Source organism: Pongo abelii, chromosome 7 (genome assembly GCF_028885655.2).
Source record: "Pongo abelii isolate AG06213 chromosome 7, NHGRI_mPonAbe1-v2.0_pri, whole genome shotgun sequence".
Taxonomy (NCBI): domain Eukaryota; kingdom Metazoa; phylum Chordata; class Mammalia; order Primates; family Hominidae; genus Pongo; species Pongo abelii.
In genome coordinates this window covers 135649730-135673724 of record NC_071992.2, presented here as the reverse complement: position 1 = coordinate 135673724, position 23995 = coordinate 135649730, and the positions used below count along the sequence as shown (strand labels likewise).

The following is a 23995-nucleotide window of genomic DNA, read 5'->3' as shown; positions in this document are numbered from 1 at the left end:
GTTAGTGACTGAATATTGATGTGTCTTTTTGCAGTGATTCTTACAGTTGCCTTACAATTGGGGGGAGGGAAAGGGGCAGTTGCATGTACAGATTGAAAAAGCACATACATTCTATTTTCTCTTGCAGGGGTTAGGAAACTGTTGCCTATGGGCTGAATTTGGCTTGCTGTCTGCTTTTGTAAGTACAATTTTATTGGAATGCAGCCATTCTCATTTGTTTACATATTGTTTAATGCTGCTTTTGTGCTATAACGGAAGAATTGAATAGTTTCAACAGAGACCATATGGCCTGCAAAGCCTAAAATATTTACTGTCTGGGCCTTTACAGAAAAAGTAAGTGTGCCAACTCGTGTTCTTTTCTGCTTTCATAAGTTTAACTGTGGGGATTGTTGATGATTAACAGAAGATCAGATTTAAAAATTAATAAACATTTGTGAAATGAAAATAAAATGAAGCAGGCTTTCAGCAACTCAGTTAATTTGGACCACTGGGTGTCTCTCTTCCCTAAACTTTACAAGTAGATGTTCAACCAGCCATCAGCCAACTGGTGCTGTGACATACCAGACAAATATTGACAGTTGCTAAGGCAACTGAGATAAAGTATTGGCTAGAGGATAATATAGGCGCCAATTGTGCATGCCATGTTTCTCACATAGGGGAGACACAAAGAGAGAAAATGAATGAAAAATATATTTCAAGATCTCTCTTCAACTGTAGTGTAAGAGCAACTCACAGTGGATGTTTAACTTAACCCCTCCTCTTTCAATTTTTCTGGAAATTAACACTTTGGGGACTTGGAGGCCCTTAAGTCAGCCAACATGCATCACAACAGGGAAATCTGTTTGGGCATCAACTCTTTTTTCCAGTTGTCTCTGGCATTTACTTTTCCAAATTGTATTGTAAGACCCAACTGGAAGACCTTTTTTTTTTTTTTTTTGGCCTGGTTGATTGTGTCACAAAAGTGGTCTCTGTAACATCTCTTTTCAGAGATTTCTTATTCACCACTGAAATGATTAGACTGCTTTCTTTCTCTGCTTCCTGCAACATGGTATGAGGGAATTTTTATCTGTGGTTAAAACTGGGCTTTGGCCATTGGTTAAACTTGGGTTTTTGATATTTTGCTAGTGCAAGGCTTTCCAACCATGGCATTATTGACATTTGGGGGCAGATAATTTCTTGCTGTGGAGGGCCGTCTTGTGTAGGATATTTAGAATTATCCCTAGCCTTTACCCACCAGATGCCAGTGGCAGTCCTCCCTCAGTTTGCCATGATCAAAAATGTCTCCAGATATTACTAAATGTTGTCTGGGGACTAAAATTATCTCTGGTTGAGAACGCTATACTAGTAAATTCTAAAGCTCCTATTCTTCAGATTATCCTTAAAATATCCTCAAGTAGATCTAGGGTTTCAAAACACCAGTGGGAGAAACTGAAAACATTAGACTTGTCCAAATTGTAAAGGAGAACCTCAGTTTTTCACAAAGTTGAGCAGTCCAGAAATTAAAGATATTGATTAATCCAGAGAGATCAGTTAACAGAAACTGCTTTCATTAAGTGAGATATAAAAGAAGATCTCCCAAAGGATATTTTGGTGTCCTCTTCTGCATGGAAAGTTTAGAAATCCTGCTACTTGGAATCTCTTGGATAGTGAGAAGTCATTCACTATTGTCTCTGAACATGCCCATGCTTTGCTGTTCCAAAGCTTTTTCAATGAGTGACTTTGGCTCTCTGAGTTTGGAGCATATGGGACTGATTATGGCATGGCATCTAGGAAACTTCTACATCTGACATTTTTCTTCTAGAAAACCATCAGCCTATTCACAGCCCTTGTGAACTGCCCAGTCTTTAAGTCTCTCCTCGAAGTCTGAGTAATTCCACTTTCCCCACTGGACAGGAGGGGCTGGCTGAGGTCATTATGACGATTTATAAGCAGCATGTTGGGCTGTAACTCCCAAAGGAACTTGAAATATTGATTTTATGCATGTCATGCTAAAGATTGAGCAGTTGTAATCTTGCTTTGTATATTACTTCTTGAAGACTTTAAACAAGATGGCTTTGCCACCAGCATAGCTGACACATTCTAATTAATCTTTGTAAAAAGAGTTTGACATGTTTAAATGAGCTCATCCAAAAAGCATCAGTTATTCTTCTGGATATTGAGAATAAATTGAAATGAAACATGATTTAGAGAGAATAGAACGCTCACCCTCATTTCTTAATTTTTCTTGGGTAGGTCAGTCATCTGCAAAGTGGGTTATCATTTGTAAAGTCTGTGAAAGTGTGTTATATAACATATTTTCTATGCCTTATAATACAGAGAAACAGGTATACTCTCAGTCCATGATGACGGATTGATGTCTATTTAATGAATATTGTATTCTATAAGTTATCTAATGAAGACTGCTTAAGAGCTTTCTAGAAAAGGGCAAATGCCACACAACCAGGAGGATGCCTTTCTATTCCTTTGAAAAAGTAAGACAGTTAAAGGTTTAAGTTGTTGGTGGGAAACATGAACAATGGTTCAAATAAACTTATTTTATGTTATCTCTTCTGAGCTTACAGATTGCATGTTTTTCTCTCAAATGCCAGAATCATTAACTAAAATGAAGCATTTTTAAGGTACCTTAACAAATAAAATGGGCATAAATATACATGCCTCAGTGGGTAGTTTTGAACGTTGAATGAGATAAAGTATGTAAAAATGTTTGAAATGGAACTTAACCTAGTTAGAACTGGAGCTACCCTATCAAAATGGAGGAGAATCAATCAGGCCTAAGAAAGGGTCACGTGCTCTTCCTTCAATAATTCTAGGATCCTTGTTTCCCCAAAAGGTGAGGTGAAAGTCATGCTGAAAGGAGACATTTCATTTTTCATGATACCAGAATAGATTGTATTTTTTGGTTTCGGTTTGTTTTTCGAGGAAAAGTCAATCCTTGCCCTGAGGTGCTCTCTCTTTTTAGGTAAACTTTTGAAATCAGCTGACCCTCTTGATGACAAAAGATGAAACTCAAAACATTTACTTTCTGCTTCATCCACAGGAATCTGCTCTATCTGCTCTAGCCCTGTCCTCATAAGTCAAACAGAACCAAGTAGAGTGGAACCTTCATTAACTCAGGCCAATGCCTGAGGCACCTGAGTTTGTAGAGGTTAAGGCTTTATGGGGAAAGCAGAGTTATCTGAGAAAACGGATTGGACATTGGAGTGGAGGACTTGAAAGAGAGTTGTGTGAATCAAATAAAAGAATATTAAGGAAATATGTAGAATTCATATAGGACACCTTTCTTTTAAGGACTTCCTTTCCTAGTGAGCCACAAAGGAATGAGTAAGTTGGACAAAGTTAACCTCTCCTCCTACTACCACATACTCTTCTTTTGAGATCTACCCTACTTTATCCTTCACTTGTTCCCATCATAGTCCAGGAGATATTTGGCTTGAGGAAGAAAGGTAAGGTGGTTCTCAAGGGAGATATAGTGTGTTATGTTCCTCTTCTGGTGACAGAACTGGGAGAGCTAAGTTCCCCTATTTTCTCTTTCACTCCACTGTAAATTGCCAAATGAAGGTATCACAAGTATTGGGCTAATGGCAGCAGGTTAGAGACCGAGAAGCTGATAATGGCAGCAGAGGAGTTCTCTCTAGGCTGGAGGAAAAATACAATTGAATTCTTCCAATATCCTTCAGAATTTAACAATGACTATCTTCTGTGATAGGAAAGGAGGATGTTGTCATGTTTCAGTTTCAAAAGTGCTCCGTAATGTTAGGTTGTTAATTCTCAGGTGATATACTACATCTTCGTAGAATTAAGTATGAGGATCTTAGACATCAAGATCCTTGGGCATTTTGCATATCACCTTTATGGGAATAACCTTACACATGCTGGTTGCTTAATAAATATTGTCTTTTAAAATTAAATCAGGATAGAGAGAAGTTTGCCCATAGAAACTTTTACCTTATTAGCATCATAAAGAATACTTGTAAGAGGAGTTACTCTCTGAAACATTTGATATGATCTACAAAGAACAGAAACATATCCAAAACCAAGATAATTGTCTTATCAGCCACTTGTCATTTATTCTTTAATTAAATGATTCACATGGCTTGCTCATTTTTGCATATGGTCAAATTTTTAAAAATCTGGCTATAATATTTTAGTCTCTGCATCACAGTTAAGCATTATAGAGAAAATGTCTGCAAGATAACAAATATTGACTCTTCCTGATTATTGCTTCTTTAATCATTCAGGGGGTTAGGTCTAGAATGCCAAATGGGCTTTTTCAAATAGCAACCATCTGGATGATCAAAATTTTAAATTTATATTCAAACATCTTAGGGTTGTGTAGACAGCTTGTGACCCCAAATAGTAACTTACTTCAAATGAGGATTTAGAATTTGCAAACTGCTTTTACAACATTTTCCCCTAGAATTGAAGAGGTTACTACCTTCCTTAAACTACTATGGGTTTAATCCTGAACAAAATTAAAAATCTGATGGCAAAGACAGACCTGTAATTCACAATGGTGTGAGAGTCCTTCGTTATTCAGGCAAAGGCAAAGAGCATAAACAATATCAATTAGAATAATGCTGGTCTTAAGTTTAACAACTCAAGTAAATGATCCAATTCTCACAACTTGATGGACAAGTTGGAAGAAAGAGTGTCAACTTAGCTGGCCAAGCTCACAAAGATGGAAGGGGCAAACTGGGGAGATCATGGCTGGAAGATATATATCAGAAATTGTGCCAGGGTAAGACTAGGAATAGGAATCAATAGAAACAATGTACACTGAGGCACAGAACTAAAAGGAGAAGTGCGGAGAGCCAGGAAAGGGAACGTGGAGTCCTTGATGGGAGAAAGTATGAACTCTGTACAGATTGATGAGATGATTGTTAATGGAACTTTTTACACTTCTAGCATCAACTTTACAAAGGCATTTTTTTAGAAGAAGGAGGAAATAATAGTCATAAAGTTCTAGTTCTCATTTGTTCATCTAATTAATACCTTTATCCACCCTTCTAATGTCTCCATTTAACATCCTTCTAGTTTTTCATCAATTTATTCCTCTTTTTAATCTAACATTTGTTGAGTGCTCATTTTGTGCAGAATATTGTTTGATATTTTGTAGAGATGTGAAGGGTTAAACACACCCCATAAGGTATTATCTGTGACCTATAATGATGACTATGATAATTTCAGATCGAGCATGAAGCTGCTTGATGTACTCTATTATTGATGGATCAAGGTTCTTTCTTAGTTGTCCTTATCTAGAGATTTCTCCTGTGTTTGCCTTCTACCTTTCAAGTTTAAGGACGATCCCAAAGATGATTGTCTAAGCTTGATGAAGGCAGTTGTGATGGTTTATCCTAGAAAAGAGGCCATCAGTGAGCACACAGAGCAAGTTCAATGTCACTCAGTGGACCAATGGCCTGGGGAGTGCCTACGCTTTCCAAGAGCCTTTAAGGAAAAGAAAGCAAGGCATTGATACGTTGGAGAGAGAGAGAAGAGAGGGAAAGGCAAACATGAAAATCTTGGAAACAAAGAAACACCTTTTTAATATTAATCTAGGTGGTCCATGGTGAGTTGTATTGTTACCAGCCCTTTAAAACATTCTCATGTAGCTAGCCGGGAAATCTGAAATAGTGAGAATGTGTAAATAGGCTTTTATTCTTTAGAAGATGCAAATCCTGAGCAATTTAGAATTTGGCCAAGTGCCTATAAAAATCTCTAGATGACTAATAAAAGCACGTTCATTTCTAGGTTTACTAGAAACCCATGTATAAAATGCTATATACACCTAGCTAGCCAATGTGGGGTTGAGGGCTCGTAGCAGAAATCAGGGGGCCTTGGCTGTTACTATATTATTTGGAGTGAAACTGTAAAGTCCAGGGACATCCAAGTCAAACAATGCCATTTTTTCCCCCTCAGAATACAATAGAATACCTTCTCTGCACATTTGCAAAGTTAGTCTTCAAATAAGAGAAAACACAGATCTAACAAGTAGATGGAAACTGAAGAAAAAGGTGTGTGACTCTTACGAGACTTGAGGATCTTGTAAATTCACAGCCCACTTATATAGAATTGAAGAAATGTATAAATCAATACAAAGTTTTGTGAGAAAAAAAATGCCCGTTAAAAGGTAGGGCTTTGTGTCATTAAGGAGGGCCATAGAAAATAATTCTTGGATTTTGTGTTTAGTCTAACCTTGAGCAGTCTGTATTGCATTAACCATCTTGGTGTGTACTGAAGTTCAACTGTTTTGTTAAAGAATCTGTGTCCAACATTGTAAGAATTTACCTGTGATGACCAATCCAATATGACAAGAGGTGTGTGGTCAGACTTTGGACATGCCCAAGTTTTAATTGAGTGAAGGTATTAACTAATTAATATATTTTTCTCAGGTACATTGTACAGATTGATTTAAAAAATGTTAGTGAGGCTTTACCAAATGGATGAATTGTTTTTAATAGATCAAATGGGCAATAACTAGTTAGTAACTTGGGTTACAAACAAATTGTTTGACTGAAACGACCCATTTCAAAAAATAATCTGACCAGTTCAATGAATCAGTCTATGCTTTATATTTCTAGATGTACCTCGATATCTCATCTGAGCAGACTGCCAAAGCAAGTGGTCCCATGAAAAGAGAAATAAAATTGTTCGTTGGATTTCTTTTTTCTTTTCTTTTTTTTTTTTTTGAGACAAAGTCTTGCTCTATTGCCCAGGCTGGAGTGCAGTGGTGCAGTGGCGTGATCTCGGCTCACTGCAACCTCCACCTCCTGGGTTCAAGCAATTCTCATGTCTCAGCCTCCCGAGTAGCCGGATTACAGGTGCATGCCACCACGCCCAGCTAATTTTTGTATTTTTGGTAGAGACTGGCTTTCACCATTTTGGCCAGGCTGGTCTTGAACTCCTGGCCTCAAATGATCTGCCTGCCTCAGCCTCCCAAAGCGCTGGGATTAGAGGGGTGAGCCACTGCACCTGACTGGACATGATTTTAACAGCTGGTTTCATAGTTGGCTTTTCTACATCTCTACCATTTTCTGGGATGTTGTATAGATGCAATTTTAATTAATATTTTCATTGCTGATTTTGTCACTTCTTGCCTAGAGAGACCAGGATGAATCTGAAGGCCATGGTGGTTATTTTCTAATCCAAAAACCAGAAGCAGTACTATTCAATGAGGTGAGCCTTTAGAATGATCATTATAATAAAAGGGAAAAAGAGGAGGAAGGGCACCACAAGCTCTTGGGGGCTGTGGTGTGTCATGCTGCTAAGAGTCTGGGCTGTAAAGTCAAGCACCCCTGGGTTGGAATCTGTTCCAGTCTCATCAATAAATGAGGTAATAGTACTCATCTTGTACTTGTAGGAAAAATAAGTTTATAAAAATGGTATGACACATAGTAGGTACCCTATAAGTGTTAATATAGATGGGACCACAGAAGTTGCTGAATTCACCATCCTCATTTTGTGGACATAGAAGCCCAGAAGCTAGGCAACTAGGACATGGCTTGGTTTTTTGACTCCAAGTTCAGTGTTTGCTGGTATATTCTGCTACCATGTTTTGCCTTGGTTGAAGAGGTAGGGTGGGGATTGGGAAAAACTTAGTAAATATAAATAGCATTTTATGGTGGGTGGGTCTTGAACAATAAAAATGATTTCAAAAGATGAAGTTAAAGGAAGGAGGACACTCTAGGTAGATAATATACCACCAAGAAGGGTATGGGCACAATATAACTTGAGCCTTTCTGTCAAAGGGAAAAAGAGCACTACATGATGTTTCTGAATACACTATTGAACATAGGCTTGGGGATTAGATGGTTCTCCTAGTGAATGAGGTCTTACAGGGGAGATCTCTGAAACCCCTAACTTTCTGTGTACTTCTGGAATTGTCCAGGTGTGTATTTAGTAGGTACAAGAGATTCTCCTTCCCCATGGTTGTTGCAGAGAGACCTACATAATTATTTGACCTTCACATGAGAAATTGGCATGTGAGGAGGCTTCAGCTGAGGAGCTGGCTTACAGGGAGGGGTCTGAAATGCTTCAGACTCAGCTCTAGGGATCTTCTCTGGAATTAGGGAGGCACCAATCGTGGAGCTCAGTTCTAAGGAGTCCACTCCTATGAGCATAAAGTGGTAAGCAGAAAAGGAAAGGCAAACAAACAAACAAACAAACAAAATCTAGATAATTTAGTCCGGGGAATCAGGGTTTAAAGAAAAACTCGTACAACCCACCAGACTATAAGCTTTAGGAGGGCAAGGACTGTATTTGCGTTGTTCACTGCTTTATTCCCAGTTCCAGCAAATGACTTGGAATATGGTATATGATCACTATGTTTTTGTTGAATTGATCAATTACTTAATTAATACAGAAAACAAAGACCACTACCTTAATTTCAGGGCCCAGTGAAAAGCTCGGGACCATATTCCTAACAGTTCTTGGTCACAAAATTGTTGGCCGAAGTCAACGGTTTTCCTTGGCAAAGATCTGCATATGGCCCCCGTGCACCCTGTTGGGGAAGTTCCTCAAGTGGTGACCAATATCCAGGCACAAATCCTTTACAGCTTAGTAGCTGGTCACTCATTCATTCATTCTTTCAACTTGCTTGTGCAACCATTACTTGTTTCTTCAAATGGAGTACATGAAACCCAGAATATAGGCAATAAGGCAGAGTAAATATACACATTTTGGATTCAGAATGTGAGGATTCAGATTCTGGCTTTACCACATAATAGGTTTATGATGCCATGCAAGCTATTTTTCTTTCTAAAGCTTCATTTTCCTCATCTGTAATTTTGAGATAAAATAGTACTGACCTCAAAGGACTGTTATAAGAATTAAAGCAAATAAAGTAATCTAAGTAAAGCACTTTGTATAGTGTCTAGAACCTAATAAGCTTGATAAATGTCAGTTTTTTCCTCTTCCTCCACTTCCTCCTTTTTCATCTTTTTTTCTAAATTTCATATATTCTAAAATAAACATTGGATTTTTTTTTTCATTTCTGAAAGTGATATGAGTGTTCCAATTGATTATGTGTCCTGCGTCAATTGACAGAATTTTAAAATTTCTTTTTGATATGTACATTAATAGTATACCTTACAATTGATGGCACCTAAATTGAGATAGAATTTGGAAACTTTTTTATGATTACTGCTAATTTGACTACATGAAATATGCAAGAAGATGCAAGAGGCCTCAGTGTAAACATGGTACATTTTTCTGGAGCATCAATTTTACCTGAAGATTAAGGAGAAGTCAAAAATTACTTGCATTTTTAGGAGAAAATGTGAGAAGCTATAGAAACTTTGGCCCGAAATGTTGGGTTTTTGCTGCTAGATGGTTAGATAATAAGTATTCAGTCTGTTCAGCTGTTTGGAATACTGTGCTGAACAATCTTGAGAATCACTGTGTAAAACAGCCGTGAGAAAACCAGACAAGGTCCTTGCTCTCATGGAGCTTAGGGTTTAGTGGGAAACACATATGCGAACAAGTAACAGAGATACGGTGTTTTAGCTGCTATGATAGTAATTGTTACAAAGAGCAGTTGGGCACAAAAGAGGGTGGGTCAGGCCCGTTGTAGTCAAAGGGTGCTGTTGAAGAAGGCTTCTTAGAGAAGGTGAACTTAGAGTGGATTCTTGAACCATGAAATGAAATTTGGGGAGATAACATGGTACACTTAACAGGATCCTTGTGGTCTTTATCCTCTTTTCTGGGGGCTATGATTTTCTACAATTTATTGAGGAAGATTCTCACTGCTCAACTTTCAGAGGAGCTAGAACGCCCACTTACTGGCATCTCCTGTATCAAAGTCCTCCCAGGATCTTCTAGGTGACCTTGCTTCAGCAGGACAAACCTGGGTCAGCTTGGAGCATACTGACCCATATTTAACCCAAGCTAAGAACTTCATAACTTCTTCCAAACTTCTGATTCTATGCTACGAGCAGAGTCTGGTTCTCAGATTTTGCTAATAAAATATAAGTCCAAGCCACATTTTCTGCTTGGATTATAAAATATTTGTTGCCAAGTTCCTTCCAGTAGGACCTGTGGGCTGTTCATTCTGTGAAACCTTGTCATTTGAATGGAATTGTATACTGGGCTGAAATTCAGACCATTTTTTTTTTTCCGTTCTAAGGAGAAAGACACACATTCTTTAGGAAGACTGGTACAACATTGCCATCTTTACCCTTTGCACCTCCTGATTATCCCCAGAACAGCTGGCTTAATGTAACAGTAATTCACGGTCCTCAGCTGGAAGGCTGCAGATAATCCTTCATTATTCAGAATTCAGCAAGTGCCAGCGGCATTATTGAAGTAGTAATTGAATTTTGTGAACCCTCTGTGGTCCAGACAGCATAAGAATGCCTGCAAGAACTGTGCAGTGTGGTTAAGATGAATACATTTCCAACAATATTGGATCGTCAAACTAAGTCCTATAGCCCATAGCCAAAAGGACATACTGTTTTGATGATTTGACTTGTGATGTTGAACATTTTGGAGTGAAACCCATTTGGAAGGATGACAACATGTACCTACAAGGAAGACATTGTGAGAGAAATCTAGTACTGCCCAGAAATCTCCACCAAAGCTTCATTGATAATCTCATCAAGTACAGTTACGTATGTAACAAATTAGCTCTTTGTTAAAGATGTTCTTACCTCATTGTTGAATTGAATCTTTGTGTGGAAAAAGAAAAGAAGAATCCCCAAATAATTTTCAATGAAATGTGAGTTATCACTGCACCAGCAATTGAGTGCTTTCAAAATGTGACATTCACAGAATGATCTCAACAGTCTCACTACTTTGCAATGCTGTTACTAAAAGAGAACATTTATAGTTTGGGAAAATAGCACAAAAATGAAACTGTTGGAATTGTTTTGGTTGCTGAAAATATACTTGGCCTCAGCGTCTGTGGCACTGTGTAAAGGAAAGAGCTTTGGCTCTGAGCTCAGACAGACCCTGAGTTTGAATCCTAGCTCCTTCATTTACTGTGTCCTTAATAGGTCATTAACTTTGTGTTTCTTCATCTTTCCATGTAAAAATGAGGTCAATAATGTCTACCTTTGAACATTAAATGTGTAGAATAAGGGGCAATGCTTGGCTCTACTAAACACTTATATCAGCAGCTGCCATTTGCAGACCTACTATGTGCCAGGCACAGTCAAGCACTTATGAATATATATTATAATACTATGAGGTTGATATTTAGGGTGACCAGCTTCTCCCAGTTTGCCTGGGACTGTCCTGATTTTATAACTGAAAAGTCCTGACTCCTAAAACGAGATAAACTGGAGCAGTTGGTCACCCTATCCATACATGGTCTCATCTTACAGATGTGAAAACTGAGCTCCAGAGGCTGTGCAGAGTGCCCAGTATCCCATAGCTGGGAAAGAGTAGGCCTGGCATTCAGACCCAGGCTTGGATAATTCTCAAGCCTGTGCTCTTTCTGCAGCCCTAAACTCTGCTCAATCAATGTTTCTTGCCTTGCTGTATTACTAGAATGTTCTGAAATTTGCAAATATTTGTACATCAGATCACATTTTCTGACTGCCTTTAATTATAACTTTGGGAATGCATACATGTGTGTTTATGTATGTTGGAGATCTCTCCAGGTGATAGTGATAATGAAAATGATAGCCTAACATTTATTTCAAAGAACATTCTGCCTTCTGCCAATGCAGAGACCATTCATTCATATATTTATTCATTCATTCAACAGGTATGCACAGTGAAGTCTTACTGTGTGTCAGGGACTTGGGCAGATACAGAGGACTAAAATGCTGGCCTCAAGATACTCATAATGGGGATATAGAGAGTTGGTTGTAAAATACTGTGAGAACTATGATGATAGAGGCAAGTCCTGATACTCTTGCCCCTGCAAACACATCATCTCCCACCTCTCCTCCCATTCTGTACTCTAGCCTCATGGATCTTCCTTAAGACTCCGTGACACTGTTTTTGTTTTGTTTTGTTTTGTTTTGTTTTTTACAATAGATGTTACCTCTCACTGGAAAATTCTTTCTCTTTGTCATTCCGATGAAATGTCACCTCTTTAGAAAGAATTTCCTTGCCTTAAGCTAAATTAGCCACCCAGAAGTTTTCTATGTTATCACCCTGTTTTGATGATCTTCACAGATTTATTTATGCATTATTTGAAATTCACCTTCTTTGTTTACTGCTTTTTTGCCTGCCTTTCCCAACAGCGTTATGTAAATTTCAGGAAGAAGAGAGAACGTGTTTATTTTTATTGTTTCTTTTACTCATGGCTGTGTTCCCAGGATCTAAAACAATGCTAGGCACATAGAAGCAATCAGTAAGTAGTTTTTGAATGAACAAAGTGAATGACTTAACAAATGCTTTAGCTGCTGGAAGGAGCAGCCATCTCTATATGAGTAAGTAGAAGTGCAAGAACTATGCCAGAAGGGACACAAGTCAGCCTTAATTTTTGTTTTTCTGGTGATAAAGGTAGTATATTCACAGTTTTAAAAAAGAGCTGGTAAAGAAATGACAGAAAAGAACGAAAATGAGACTAGCCTGATGTTAGTCTAAATCACTAATCAGATTTTGTTACACGTTCTGTCCTAGGTCTCTTTTGATTCACGTCCATAGGTACTTTTGAACAAAACCAAATCACTCTTTTCCTAGTTTCATGCCATTCTGGGGCATATTTTCGGATATCTTTTCTTATATTCTCAGTTTGAAGATTGCTTTGTTTTTCATCCTAACGGATATACTATAATTAATGTAGCCAAATCTACACTGTGGAATCTTTGTTTATATATTTTTTTTTTTTTTGCCTTTATGAACAACACATGGTAGAACAGTCTGAAGATAGATCATCTTTGCCAGGATCCATGTGTTAGCAAGTAGAAAGTAAAAGGACTTTGGTTTGAATTCTAGATCCACCAGTTTCTTTTAACATTTTTTTTTTTTTTTTTGGTTTCCTCATCCATAACATGGGTACATGAAGAATGCCCACTTCATAGGACTATTGTGCCAGTTAAACAATATAATGCAAGTACAGCTCTCAGCACAGTGTTGTTGTGCAATAAATGTTTGCTGTCCTTGATAATTTCATGTGAATAAACTCCTAGAAGGCAAAGTTGCTTTCTAATCCATCTTAAAGGACAAACAGAAACTAGCTAAAGAGAGGGGCAGGAAGGAGGGGGCAGACCCAGGAAGTGAAGTTGGTAATAGTAAAACTCTTTTGAAAAGATTTTTCCTTACAAATTATAGAACTTGAGAGCCACACTGCATCAGCAAGAAGCTTCCAAACACAAAACTTCTATTAACTCTGACTCTGCCCAGTGTGCAGCCCAGTTTGTCACGCAATTCCCCGTGATCAATGGAAATATGCTTTTCTGGGTACTTGGCAAGATAATACTGATCAAGAAAGTGCTGACCATTTAAGCTGTGCAGTTGGGAGGATGGGATGCCCTTTGGTTAGACAAGGAAGCCACAGAGCTGAATTTTGTTTGGTCAGATAACAAGTTTAAATTTCAATATATAGAGGTGTCTAGTGGGCCGTCCAGAAAAAAAAAGATCAGGGCTTGAGATGAGGGTCTGAGTAAGTAGTGTGGAGGCTAGTTGAGGTTGTGATGGTGAGGAACATCTAACTCAGTAATACTGAGTTGTCTTTTGTTTCCCTTCTGATAAGAAGTTGTAAGCTCATCCAGAAATACTCATTTTGCTTTCAATAGATGCTATTGATTGATGTCTCATTTAATTCATAAATTTTAATTTTATTTTCAGTAAACAACGATGTTTAACTTTTATACACCAAAGTAATACAGAGTCACACAGCAATAAAATCGTGTTTATTTAGTGATATGACAAGTAGAGAAATCAAACATAATATTTTACAAAATGTACAATTTATATTTTTATAAATACTTTAAAAGAGAGAAGCGGAACACGTGTGGTGGCATTAAAAGAATGTCTAGATTTAATTTTGCAGCCTACCTTGTAGCCTGACAAACCAGATACTTGTATGTATACACATATATCTTGATCATGAGTTTTCATAATTATGGCCCAAGGATAAGTTTTGGGCATGTCTACAGTAAGGCCAAACTCTTATAAAATGTGTGGTCTCTCACCACCAGTCATGTTGATTTTGCTCTTTTTTTCTCAAAATTCCACAAAATGCACATTTGAAACAGCCATCAGAGGATGTAAGCAAGTGCTTTGGGCCTCAGTTTACTCATCAGTTAGATGAGAGAATCTCTGCTAATATGCTGTGTTTCTGCTTAATTAAAAAACTTGGGGGCCTCAGCACCTTCCAATATATAAATGTCTGAGGGCTATGAGGGACCAGTCATCTTTGTATTGGGAGTTTTCTGTTTAGCTTCTTTCTATTGGAAAGGAGTCAATGTGTCTTAAATGGAGAAAGTTTATGACACCAGTTCACTTAGCAAACATTTCATTACTGTAGATACAACATGTTTCCTAGTGTAAAACTAAACAGAAAGGTAATAGTCATCTCTGGACGTCATGTTGAAGAGCTGCATGTTTCCTTGGATTTGGAGCTTGGAAGTTCAGAGCTGGTTTACCCAAAAAGGGAGCCAATAGAGAATCTGCCCATTAAACCTCAATATATGGTTGAAATACTTGCACAACGAAATGTTCAGTATGATTCTAGACTTCACTGACTCATTACAGTGACATTTTCTTGGAATTGCACTAGTGCACAACAAAATATGATGAGTGCAATGTGATACAGTCTACAAAGTAAATTATATACCTGTTTTCTTAAATTTATAGAAATTTGCATTTGTAATAAAACCACAGGAAAGCAAGTCATTCCTAAGCCATATCCTGAGCTTACCTTGATTCCAAGTTTACAGTTAATTACATTTTCTGTTAAATAAAAGACAGATATAAAGGTCCTCATATGATCACATTAGGAAAATACATAGGATTCAAGGATGAAATCATGATTCTTCATTACTTTTCTTATATTCCTTTGATGGTGGGTGGTGCAGCAGCTACAGGTGCTCTGTAGGTGTGCTTCTTGAGTGACAAGTTACATTTTCCCTCTGGTAGTCTTCAGCTCCAGCTCCTGGAGGAAGGCCTCATTGTTCTTAGGACAGTTGGTGTGACAGGTGCAGGTCCCAATGACCATCACTGGCTTCTTGACTATTTGCCCTGGGGAGCACTGAAACTCTGCCTGGATGGTTTTGGTATTGTGGGGAGTGCAGCAGCGGCCATCACTGCAGACCCCACAGAACCTGGGCTTGTAGGTGTGCAGGCTGGTGCAGTTCTTGAACTGCAGGTGGATGGCTTTGAGTGACTTCTTCGTGCGGAGACACTTTTTTCCTTTCTAAGAAAGAACAAAGAAGTGATGTATTGAATGGCTACCATTCCCCTGAGGGACAATTTTAGAGTATGGAATTACCTGCTAGTTGCCCACCCAATATCTATTGGTCTTTCTTCTTTGCTATCAGAACATTAATTTTGCTTGAGCAATGTAGTCAGCTAAAAGTATTTGCTTCCACAGACTATGTGGGACTTGGGATAAACTTGTGGCAAAGTTCTGGCCAAGGGAATCTGGGAAATTCTTTGCCCTTTGAGTAGGTACAATTCTTTATTGTTCCTGTATTCATTTTCCTTTCTTCCTGGAATGTAAACACCTTGCCTAATTGTACATATTGGTCTTTTGACATTGAGGAGATGAGCATGAAGGTGAAAGCATGAGTATAATAACAAAACCTATCTTTTAAGACACTGTAACATGCTTTGGTGTCATTTTTAGTCGAATGGATTTTTACACTTGATACAGTTTGGTTCTCTGTGTTCACACCCAAATCTCATCTCATATTGTAATCGCCCCGTGTCAGAGGAGGGGCCTGGTGGGAGGTAATTAGATCATGGGGCCAGATTTTTCCCTTGCTGTTCTCATGATAGTGAGTTCTCACAAGATCTGATGGTTTAAAAGTGTGGCACTTCCCCTCTCACTGTCTTTCTCTCTCTCTCTCTCTCTCTCTCTCGCTGCCTTTCTCTCTCTCTTTCTCTCTCTCTCTGTCTCTTTCTGTCCTGCTGCCATGTAAGATGTGCTTTGTTTCCCCTTCACCTACTGCCATGATTGTAAGTTTCCTGAGGTTTCCCCAGCCATGTGTAACTGTAAGGCAATTAAATTTCTTTATAAATTACTCAGTCTTGGGTAGTTCTTCATAGCAGTGTGAAAATGGACTAATACAACATGTTATAAAAAGAATGTGTATAAATCTGGCATTATTTTATGTTTCAAATACTCTTCAAACATTAGCTCAACCTTATTAACAGTATTCATTCATACAAGAAATAATCATTCATAGAAAGAACAATTGCCCAAGTTTTACAGATGAAGAAACTGAGTCTCAAAGACCTAAAGGGATCAGAAAACATCTAATATTTGAATTTGTCTGATACAAAGCCCATTCTTTCTATTACATGATGACCGCAGGAAATTCCAAGACATGGAATTTGCATGAAGGCAAATAAAGGGGAGAATGTATTCAAGACTGTATTAGTAATGATAAATGAAGAGGCCCAATATTGATAATTCAGCAAAGAATTGGCTATATTTTATTTCTTACTTATATTTCTTCATCTACTAATTTCCTACAGTTATCCACTGTTCACTTTCATAGGCATGACCCACAGCTTGTGGGGTGATTAGACTTGGAATTATCTTAAATCAGTGGCTCTCAAACTTCAGTGCACATCACAATCATCTAGAGGATTTCTTAAAACAAGTTGTCGGACCTCACGAATTTGCATTTTAACAACTTCTTAGATGATGCTGCTGGTTTGGGGACCACCCTTTAAGAACCACTGTCGGCCGGGCGCGGTGGCTCACGCCTGTAATCCCAGCGCTTTGGGAGGCCGAGGCGGGTGGATCACAAGGTCAGGAGATCAAGGCCATCCTGGCTAACATGGTGAAACCCCATCTCTACTAAAAAATACAAAAAAAATGGTGACGGGCGCCTGTAATCCCAGCTACTGAGGAGGCTGAGGCAGGAGAATGGCGTGAACCCGGGAGGCGGAGCTTGCAGTGAGCCAAGATTGCGCCACTGCACTCCAGCTTGGGCGACAGAGCAAGACTCCGTCTCAAAAAAAAAAAAAAAAGAACCACTGTCTTAGATTTAAGATTTAAGAATCTCTTGCACACAAGGAAGTAATGATTGTTATGCTAGTACAACTTTTATAAAATATGTATACTATAAATAAACATCTTTAAAATAACATATCCAAATATTAAAGAAGATTCAAGTTATAAGAAATAATACAAATTTTGCAAAATGACACAATAGAAAAAGCCACATCTTAGAGGCATTAAATGGAAACATCTTGTTTAATAAAGAAGTTGCTGTGCTATTGAAAATATTTAAGGACTTCTTACTTTTTTAATTTAATATTTAGCATGTATTCTTGTCAACACCCACAAAATGGTACAGGATAACAACATTCCTATGTGTGTGTATGTGTTTGTGTGTGAGACTGCTTATGTGGGTGAACCTATATGACTATGTTAGATATATGTTTGAATTCCCCTGAGTGTGGGGAAGCGCGTCTCCTAGGATATAATTTTAGGGATAAGGTGTTTCTAGGTGTTCTTTCTAAACTGATGGAAGAAACATAAAGTTAGGATGGACCTCAAAAAATTATATAGCTAAGCAGTCATATAACTAATGCAACCACTAGGAAGTCTTATTTTACCAGTAAATAGAAATCATAAGTAATGGTGGCTACTGATAACAGAGTACTTAATCTACACCCAGCATTTTGCAAATTCATTCTGTTTAATCATCATGACAAGTTAAGGTAGGTACTTTCAGCAGCCCCATTATGTGGGAGAAGGAATTGAGGCTGAGAAGTTAAGAAAATTGCCCAAGATTACATAGCTAGTTCATGTGGAAAGACAGAATTTGAAGCCAAGCTGTCTGGCTCCACAGTTGTCCTCTTACGCATTAGATGATATTGCTTCAGTGTCAAGATATGTAAATCTTGAATTGCTAAGGGCTGTTATATTTTAGTCTTAGGTTTGTATAAGGATCCATATAATGGTTCAAATTGGGTATTGCATTTTTCTGATATAGGGCTCTGGTAACAAGGCCTGTGATGTCATCAGCAACCAATCAGAGCTTCTGATCTGCACGTCTCACATTCAGTGTTAACATACTGAGTTGATATAATTCCAACAACAACAAAAAAAATAAAAAGATATGTGCTGTTTTATTTGGCCCATATTGCTTTATGCTGGCAAATGTATTATTTCCACTAGGTTTTTAAAAATACCAACAATAATTCCCAGACAGTCACTCGCTTATTTATCAACAGTTGTTTATCATGCACACAGTATGTGCCAGGTAGAGAGCTGAGGACTGAGAGGTAAGACCCACATGGCCTCTACCCATACATACAGAACCTGACGAGTCAAGAGAACTGAGGTCAGAACTGACCTCTCTAGAATCAGCTGTGCTTGACAACTGTAGCCAGTTTTCTCCATGAATGGAATGGGATTTGCTAGACCGTTCTCTACTGGGAAAAGCATTATAGTTTTCTGGCCCCTCTCCTTCTTTACCTGAGGGTGCACTGTGAATTGCTTAGAGTATTTCAATATGTTAAAGAGAAAAAAGAAGATAGGCTGGCTTCAGGAACCCCACTGCCTTTTCTCTGGGGTTAATTCCCAGCTATAGCTGCTCTCTCCGTCACAGAGTGACACAGTGACTTTCTAAAGCCCAGGCTCCAAGGAGACAAGGCCATTACCTTCAGGATGGGAGGTTTCCTCCAGGCTCCTACCTTATCTGTTGGCTGCTCCGGCTCTTGTTCACAGGGCCGCACCATGCAGAGCCGAGTCTGTTTCAGCATCTCACATTGACGGTTCCTATTGGTGACCCGGGTGGAGAACCCCATACCACAGCTCTTGGAGCAAGCCGTCCACTCTGTGGTCTGTTCGATGCAGTTGACACTTGAGTCAGAGACTTCTACTCCTAGGGTGGCTTCTGGCCTGTAAGCTATGGGATGTATAAATAAAGACAGCCATATTGGGTAAAATGTGAGGATTGGAAAGTGGTCCTTTTCAGCCATTATTAGAAAGTGGGTCTCATTCGACTCTGTACCTACTAAACACCCATGCTCCCAGGACACAGAACTGAATTTATTTATTTATTTATTCCTGGCATGGCTGATAATGTCTGCCCTCATAAATAATATACAATTCTGGATACTGCTAATAGAAGTAATCTGGCTAATTAATGGCTTCTAAAATAATCCTCTACTGTCTCTTGAGATTTTTTATTTAAACTATTTCATTGATAAGAGAAAACAAAAAGAAGAATAAAAAAAGGTCCTGAAGTGCCATCTGAGCCTTACTACAGCATCTAGAAAGATGACACTTTTCAGTGACATCTGTCCAGGGATGAGTAGCCTTCTTTAAGGAGGTTAATCATGAGACAGCCTAGGTAGTGTACAGAAACCAGAAAAGAAAGAGGATTTAAAATTTTGTCTTTGTAGTGCTAATGAGGGTCAAGTGGGATGGATTAAAATACAAGTAGTAGTCATCCAATAAGACAAAAATAAGACAAAAGAGTGAATTTGGGAGGTCGTCTTCAGGAGAAATTGCAGCAACCTTCTATAACTTAGTTTGAGTTTATAAATATGTTTGATCTAATGTCTTCAAATGTGTTTGATCTCATGTGTTTGATCTCAGTGGGCAACCTGAAATCCACAACTGAATGGCCAGAAACTGAGGCCAGTTTCTCTTTTCAAATCCAAGAGATTGCAAATTCTTCATGTTTATATTTACCCTCTACTGTGACCAGCCCTAGGTATACTGAGTTTCTCACCTGCAAGGGTAAGGCCTCCCAGTGAATCCTCCTCATCTGGGCCACAGATCCACTTTTCACAGCACTCTCCAGGCACCTCAACTTTTCTTGGAGCTGGGCAGTTAGGCTCAGGCAGTAGCACATCCAGCTGACAGCGGGGCACACAGCCAATCTGCCCATCTCTGCAGGTGCACTGGAATTTGCAGCTTGGCTGAAATTTCTCTCCACTGCGGTAGATGACCCCATCGAACACACAGTTATCTCCCTCTACCGCTAGAATATTGGGGAAGCAAAGTAGAAAGCAAAGAGGAAGAGGAAAAACAAGACACAATACAGTGAAGAAGCTATGTAAGATTTGGAGGGCATGTTCCAAAACCCAAGTCCTTTTCTAGTTCAGGCGATCTGGTTTCTCATGTATCTACTGTAGAGTGATGTCCTCATGGAGGCCTCTCAGAGCAAGAAGAAACCTTCAAGATCATCTAGTCTTGCCACTCATTTTATGGATGAGGAAAGAGGTGTGCAACTGTGAAGTGATGTCCCCAAGGTCCCCTGGCCATTGTTTCCAATGTTCAGTCATTTTGCAAGAACCTCCTTATAGTTTCCTACTCCAGCAGCTTAGACTTAAAAGAGAAAAAGTGTACTTTATATTTTCCAACAGGTTAGCTGATCAAATTGGGAAGGGCATTAAGATTCCTTGACACTCAAGCATAATAAATCATCAGTAGCTTAGAGAAAAAAGTAAAAGCCCTCTTGTCCAGAAAGGAAGGGACAATCTTCAACTACAATGTTGTACCATGTGAAAAATGGATCCCCGATTGATTACGTTTTAGAAGCCTGGATTGGCTAGTTGCCTGCATTTTATTTTACTTGCAGCCAGAGAAGGGTTACATAGTTGTCCCAGGAGACTAGCAGCTGCTTTGGTTCAAATGGGACAATTACAGGTGTGAAAACAAACCTGCTGGGTTTTCCCCAAGTGCAGTTTGGGAAACTGTGAGCGTGTGAGTAAACCCGAGCTTCCATCAGCCCCAAGTGGCCCCCTAGAAGTGTCCGAAGGAAATGACTTCACTGGCCCTTAACTCTGCATGGCTCCCCCTTTGCTTAGATTCTTGTCTAGGAAGCCAAGTGAGGAATGCCTTTCACCCCCAGGGCAGGTTTCCTTTCTGGCTCTGGCGCTCCCCAAAGCCCCAAGTGCTCCCCAAACCTTGCCTGACACAGAGTAAGTGCTCTATACATGTCACTTATTGCATTATTATTATTTGCTTATCGCCCTCTGGGAAGGGGAATAAAAAAGGGAATGGAGGAAGCGGCTTCACTTAGCTGCAGGAGAAGAGGTCAAACAGCAGAGGGGGCAGGATTACCCATGCAGATGCCAGTCTGGTTGCTGGGGTCCGCGCTGCGGTCACAGTACAGGCCACTGCTCTCGTCGCATGGCTCCAGATCTGAGCAGCTCTCGCCACGCTGGCGGGCACACACCAGACAGCATGAGCAGCCGTCCAGCACCGCGCGCACCCCGGGGGCGCAGGTCGGTGGCGTCGCGGGGCACTGGCCCGGGCACTGGGGAGGGCAGCGCTGAGTCGCAGCGACCTGAAGGCAGGCGAGACAAGAAGCAGAAACCACTCAGCTGGGACAGAAGACGCAGCGAGCCCGGTGACCAAATGGGGGGCACCCAGGAGGGCAAAGTAACTTGGGGGCATCTTAAGGGTGTGCCACTTACCTGTCCCAGGAGATGGAGAAGCAGGAAGGTCAGGCAAAGGCACCGCTTTCGGAGACAAAAGCTCGTGCTCTGCACACTCTGCATGCTCAGGCTCTCCCCTCTCGCTTTTACCAAACGAGACTTTCTTCGCTGTAGATTGGCACTGCTCGCCTTCCCCCTGGTCCGGTGCTTGCAGATCACGCCCAGCACAGGTTTTATAGCGCGCTCCTAGGACGCGCACAAGCCGGTTGGCTGCAGTGCAGGGAGGAGGGGGGAGATCGGCTGGGTGGGGAAGTGGAACGAACCCCGGGGTTGCCATGGCAATTGGCCGTGGGTGCTGCTCTCCTTAGGGCGCGGCGCCGGGGCCTGCGTGTGCCTGTGTGTGGCGACTGGCTTTTCCCAGAGGGTAGGGAGGGGCTGGGTGGAGTTCCGAGGCCAGGACCCAGGGCTCGCTCGAGCGCGTGGGAAGGAAACGCCCGTTTCCTCCTGGAAGTTGCTTCGCCTTCTCCCAGGACGAAGACACCACCACTCCCCACCATCCTCCTCCACCCTGACTGTTCCAACCAGGGCTGCAAGCGTGGGGTCCCCTTACGGGATGCCTGCAGTTTGGGGCCATCTGCGGGGGATTGGCAGAAGGCCCAGGGATTTAGTCATGAGGGAAGCACATGCAAGTTTGTCACCGTTTAGGGCACTCATTGAATGTGTTGAGAGGGAGCGAGAGAAGCAAGGGAGGAAAGGAGAGAAAGAGGAGAGAGAAAAGTGTGTGTGTCTGTGTGTGTGTGTGTGTGTGTGTGTGTGTGTGTGTGTTGGGGGGAGGGGAGTGGCAGGGGGAAGGGAACCTAGAAAAAAAATCGATATGTCAGGAGGTGGCGGATGCTATTGGCCAAATGGCAAAATTCTTTTGACTCTAATCCTTCTAGCTTCACTCAGTCTTAAGCCCCAAGGTCCACAGGTTTGTTAGAAATAAAAGTAAAACACACACACACACACACACACACACACACACAAAGAAAACATCATAAAATAAAACAAAGAAATCTTCTTGGCAGAAGAAAGCCTTGAAGCACCTGCTGTAGCAGACCAAATGTGAGACGGCACACCTGAAAGTCCAGAAACCTTTGACAGTTTTCTAAGTGGGTTCAGTTCAGCCACCATCACCACCATCAAAACCTCCAGCCAGGGAAGAAGTGAGGAAGGAACTGGCTTGACTTGGCTGACCCTTCAGCAAATCAAATCCTTCTCTCACCTGGCATCTGCTTTCAAGAAATGATTGCTGGGGCATGCTTATCATCTCTCATGGGAAAGAGAGAGCAGTTTTACTGCTCCAAAGGTGACATTGTTTGAAGGATTTAGAACAGTTTCCCCCCCATACTTCGACACTGCTGCTGCCCCTAGGAGAACTATGCCCAGCTCTTTTGAGGATAGCTGCTTTGGAAAAAAACAAAAAACAAAAAACACTTTTTAAGGAAAATTATACAGGCCTGTGATGTAATTCTAGAGTTTAAAAAGAAACAAATGGCCTCTACCTCATCTGTCCCCAGCATGAAGGAAATCAAAGGCAGCTTGCGGAAGGGGCCAGGTCTGCCTCTGCAACACCCGCAGACGATGAGGTCACCTCAAGCTCCTTCTAGATAATTCTCTCGGCAGCCTGAAACCAGTATGACACACTTCCAGGCCTCCAATAGTTCTGCTTTCTTTGAGGTAAATGAGACTGAGTAGTACTCAAACTTAACTAGAGATGACACAGTTCATTTGCACTCTTCAGTAGGACATTTACATACTCTTCAAATTGATAGGCTTTGGAGGGTGGAGGGTGGGATCAGGGAGAGGATCAGGAAAAGTAACTAATGGGTACCAGGCTTAATACCTGGGCAATGAAATAATCTGCACAACAAATGTCCATGACACACATTTACCTATGTAAACAAACCTGCACATTTACCACTGAACTTGAAATAAAAGTTTAAGAAAAAGATAAAAGAAAAAACAAACAAACTGATAGGTTTTATGAGCCATTTGGCCTAATGATACCTCCACCTGGCTGCAGATCCAATCAACCAGCATGTATTTTGTTAAAAATACAGATTCCTGAGCCCCACTCTTGACCCACTCAGTAGGATTCTCTGGTGGTGGCTCTTGGTAGACAGCATTTTAATGTACTTTGAAATGGAGCAACTAGAAGCACTGCTAATGGGGAGGTAAAGAGCATTGGCCAAGTGTTCCAAGCATGAATAGACTGAGAGAGAACAAGGAGAAATTGGCAACATGGAGATTGGGCTAGCTCTTCTTGGAAAGTGTGGGGTGGGGGTGGTGAGAAGGAAAATGTAACTTGAAGACAAGGATGAACATGTCAAGAAGTCCCTGCAAGCGTAAAACTGCTACTCAGTTTTCATTGCAAGAGACGGAAACCAAACTTGAACTAGTTTTTGCAAAAAGAGGACTTTACTGGAAGGATGTTGTGATGTTCCACATAGTGACAGCACAGGAATGGTACAGGGAGGCCTGAGAG

At 40.3% G+C, this 23995-nt stretch overlaps 1 protein-coding gene and 1 long non-coding RNA gene across 2 annotated transcripts; one reads left to right on the top strand and one right to left on the bottom strand.

Moving 5' to 3' along the window:
- The first annotated feature begins 127 nt into the window (after positions 1-127).
- LOC129047519 (uncharacterized) lies at positions 128-18210 on the top strand. Its single transcript, XR_008509256.2, has 3 exons — positions 128-178; positions 7099-7173; positions 18066-18210. It is a non-coding gene; the product is annotated as an uncharacterized LOC129047519 (long non-coding RNA).
- CCN3 (cellular communication network factor 3) lies at positions 13781-21741 on the bottom strand. Its single transcript, XM_002819385.4, has 5 exons — positions 21508-21741; positions 21152-21377; positions 19815-20066; positions 18769-18983; positions 13781-15307 (listed from the first exon to the last, which is right to left on the bottom strand). The coding sequence occupies exons 1-5, from the start codon at positions 21589-21591 to the stop codon at positions 15011-15013; spliced, it is 1074 nt and encodes a 357-aa protein (XP_002819431.3). The 5' UTR covers positions 21592-21741; the 3' UTR covers positions 13781-15010.
- Positions 21742-23995: the final 2254 nt, after the last annotated feature.

Excerpts from the sequence above, each read along its gene's own strand:
- CCN3 (XM_002819385.4), bottom strand. The coding sequence starts at position 21,591 with ATGCAGAGTGTGCAGAGCACGAGCTTTTGTCTCCGAAAGCGGTGCCTT. Across the intron at positions 21,378-21,507 it reads TTCTCCATCTCCTGGGACAG|GTCGCTGCGACTCAGCGCTG; the intron begins GTAAGTGGCACA and ends GCCTGCCTTCAG. Across the intron at positions 20,067-21,151 it reads CCAGACTGGCATCTGCATGG|CGGTAGAGGGAGATAACTGT; the intron begins GTAATCCTGCCC and ends CCAATATTCTAG.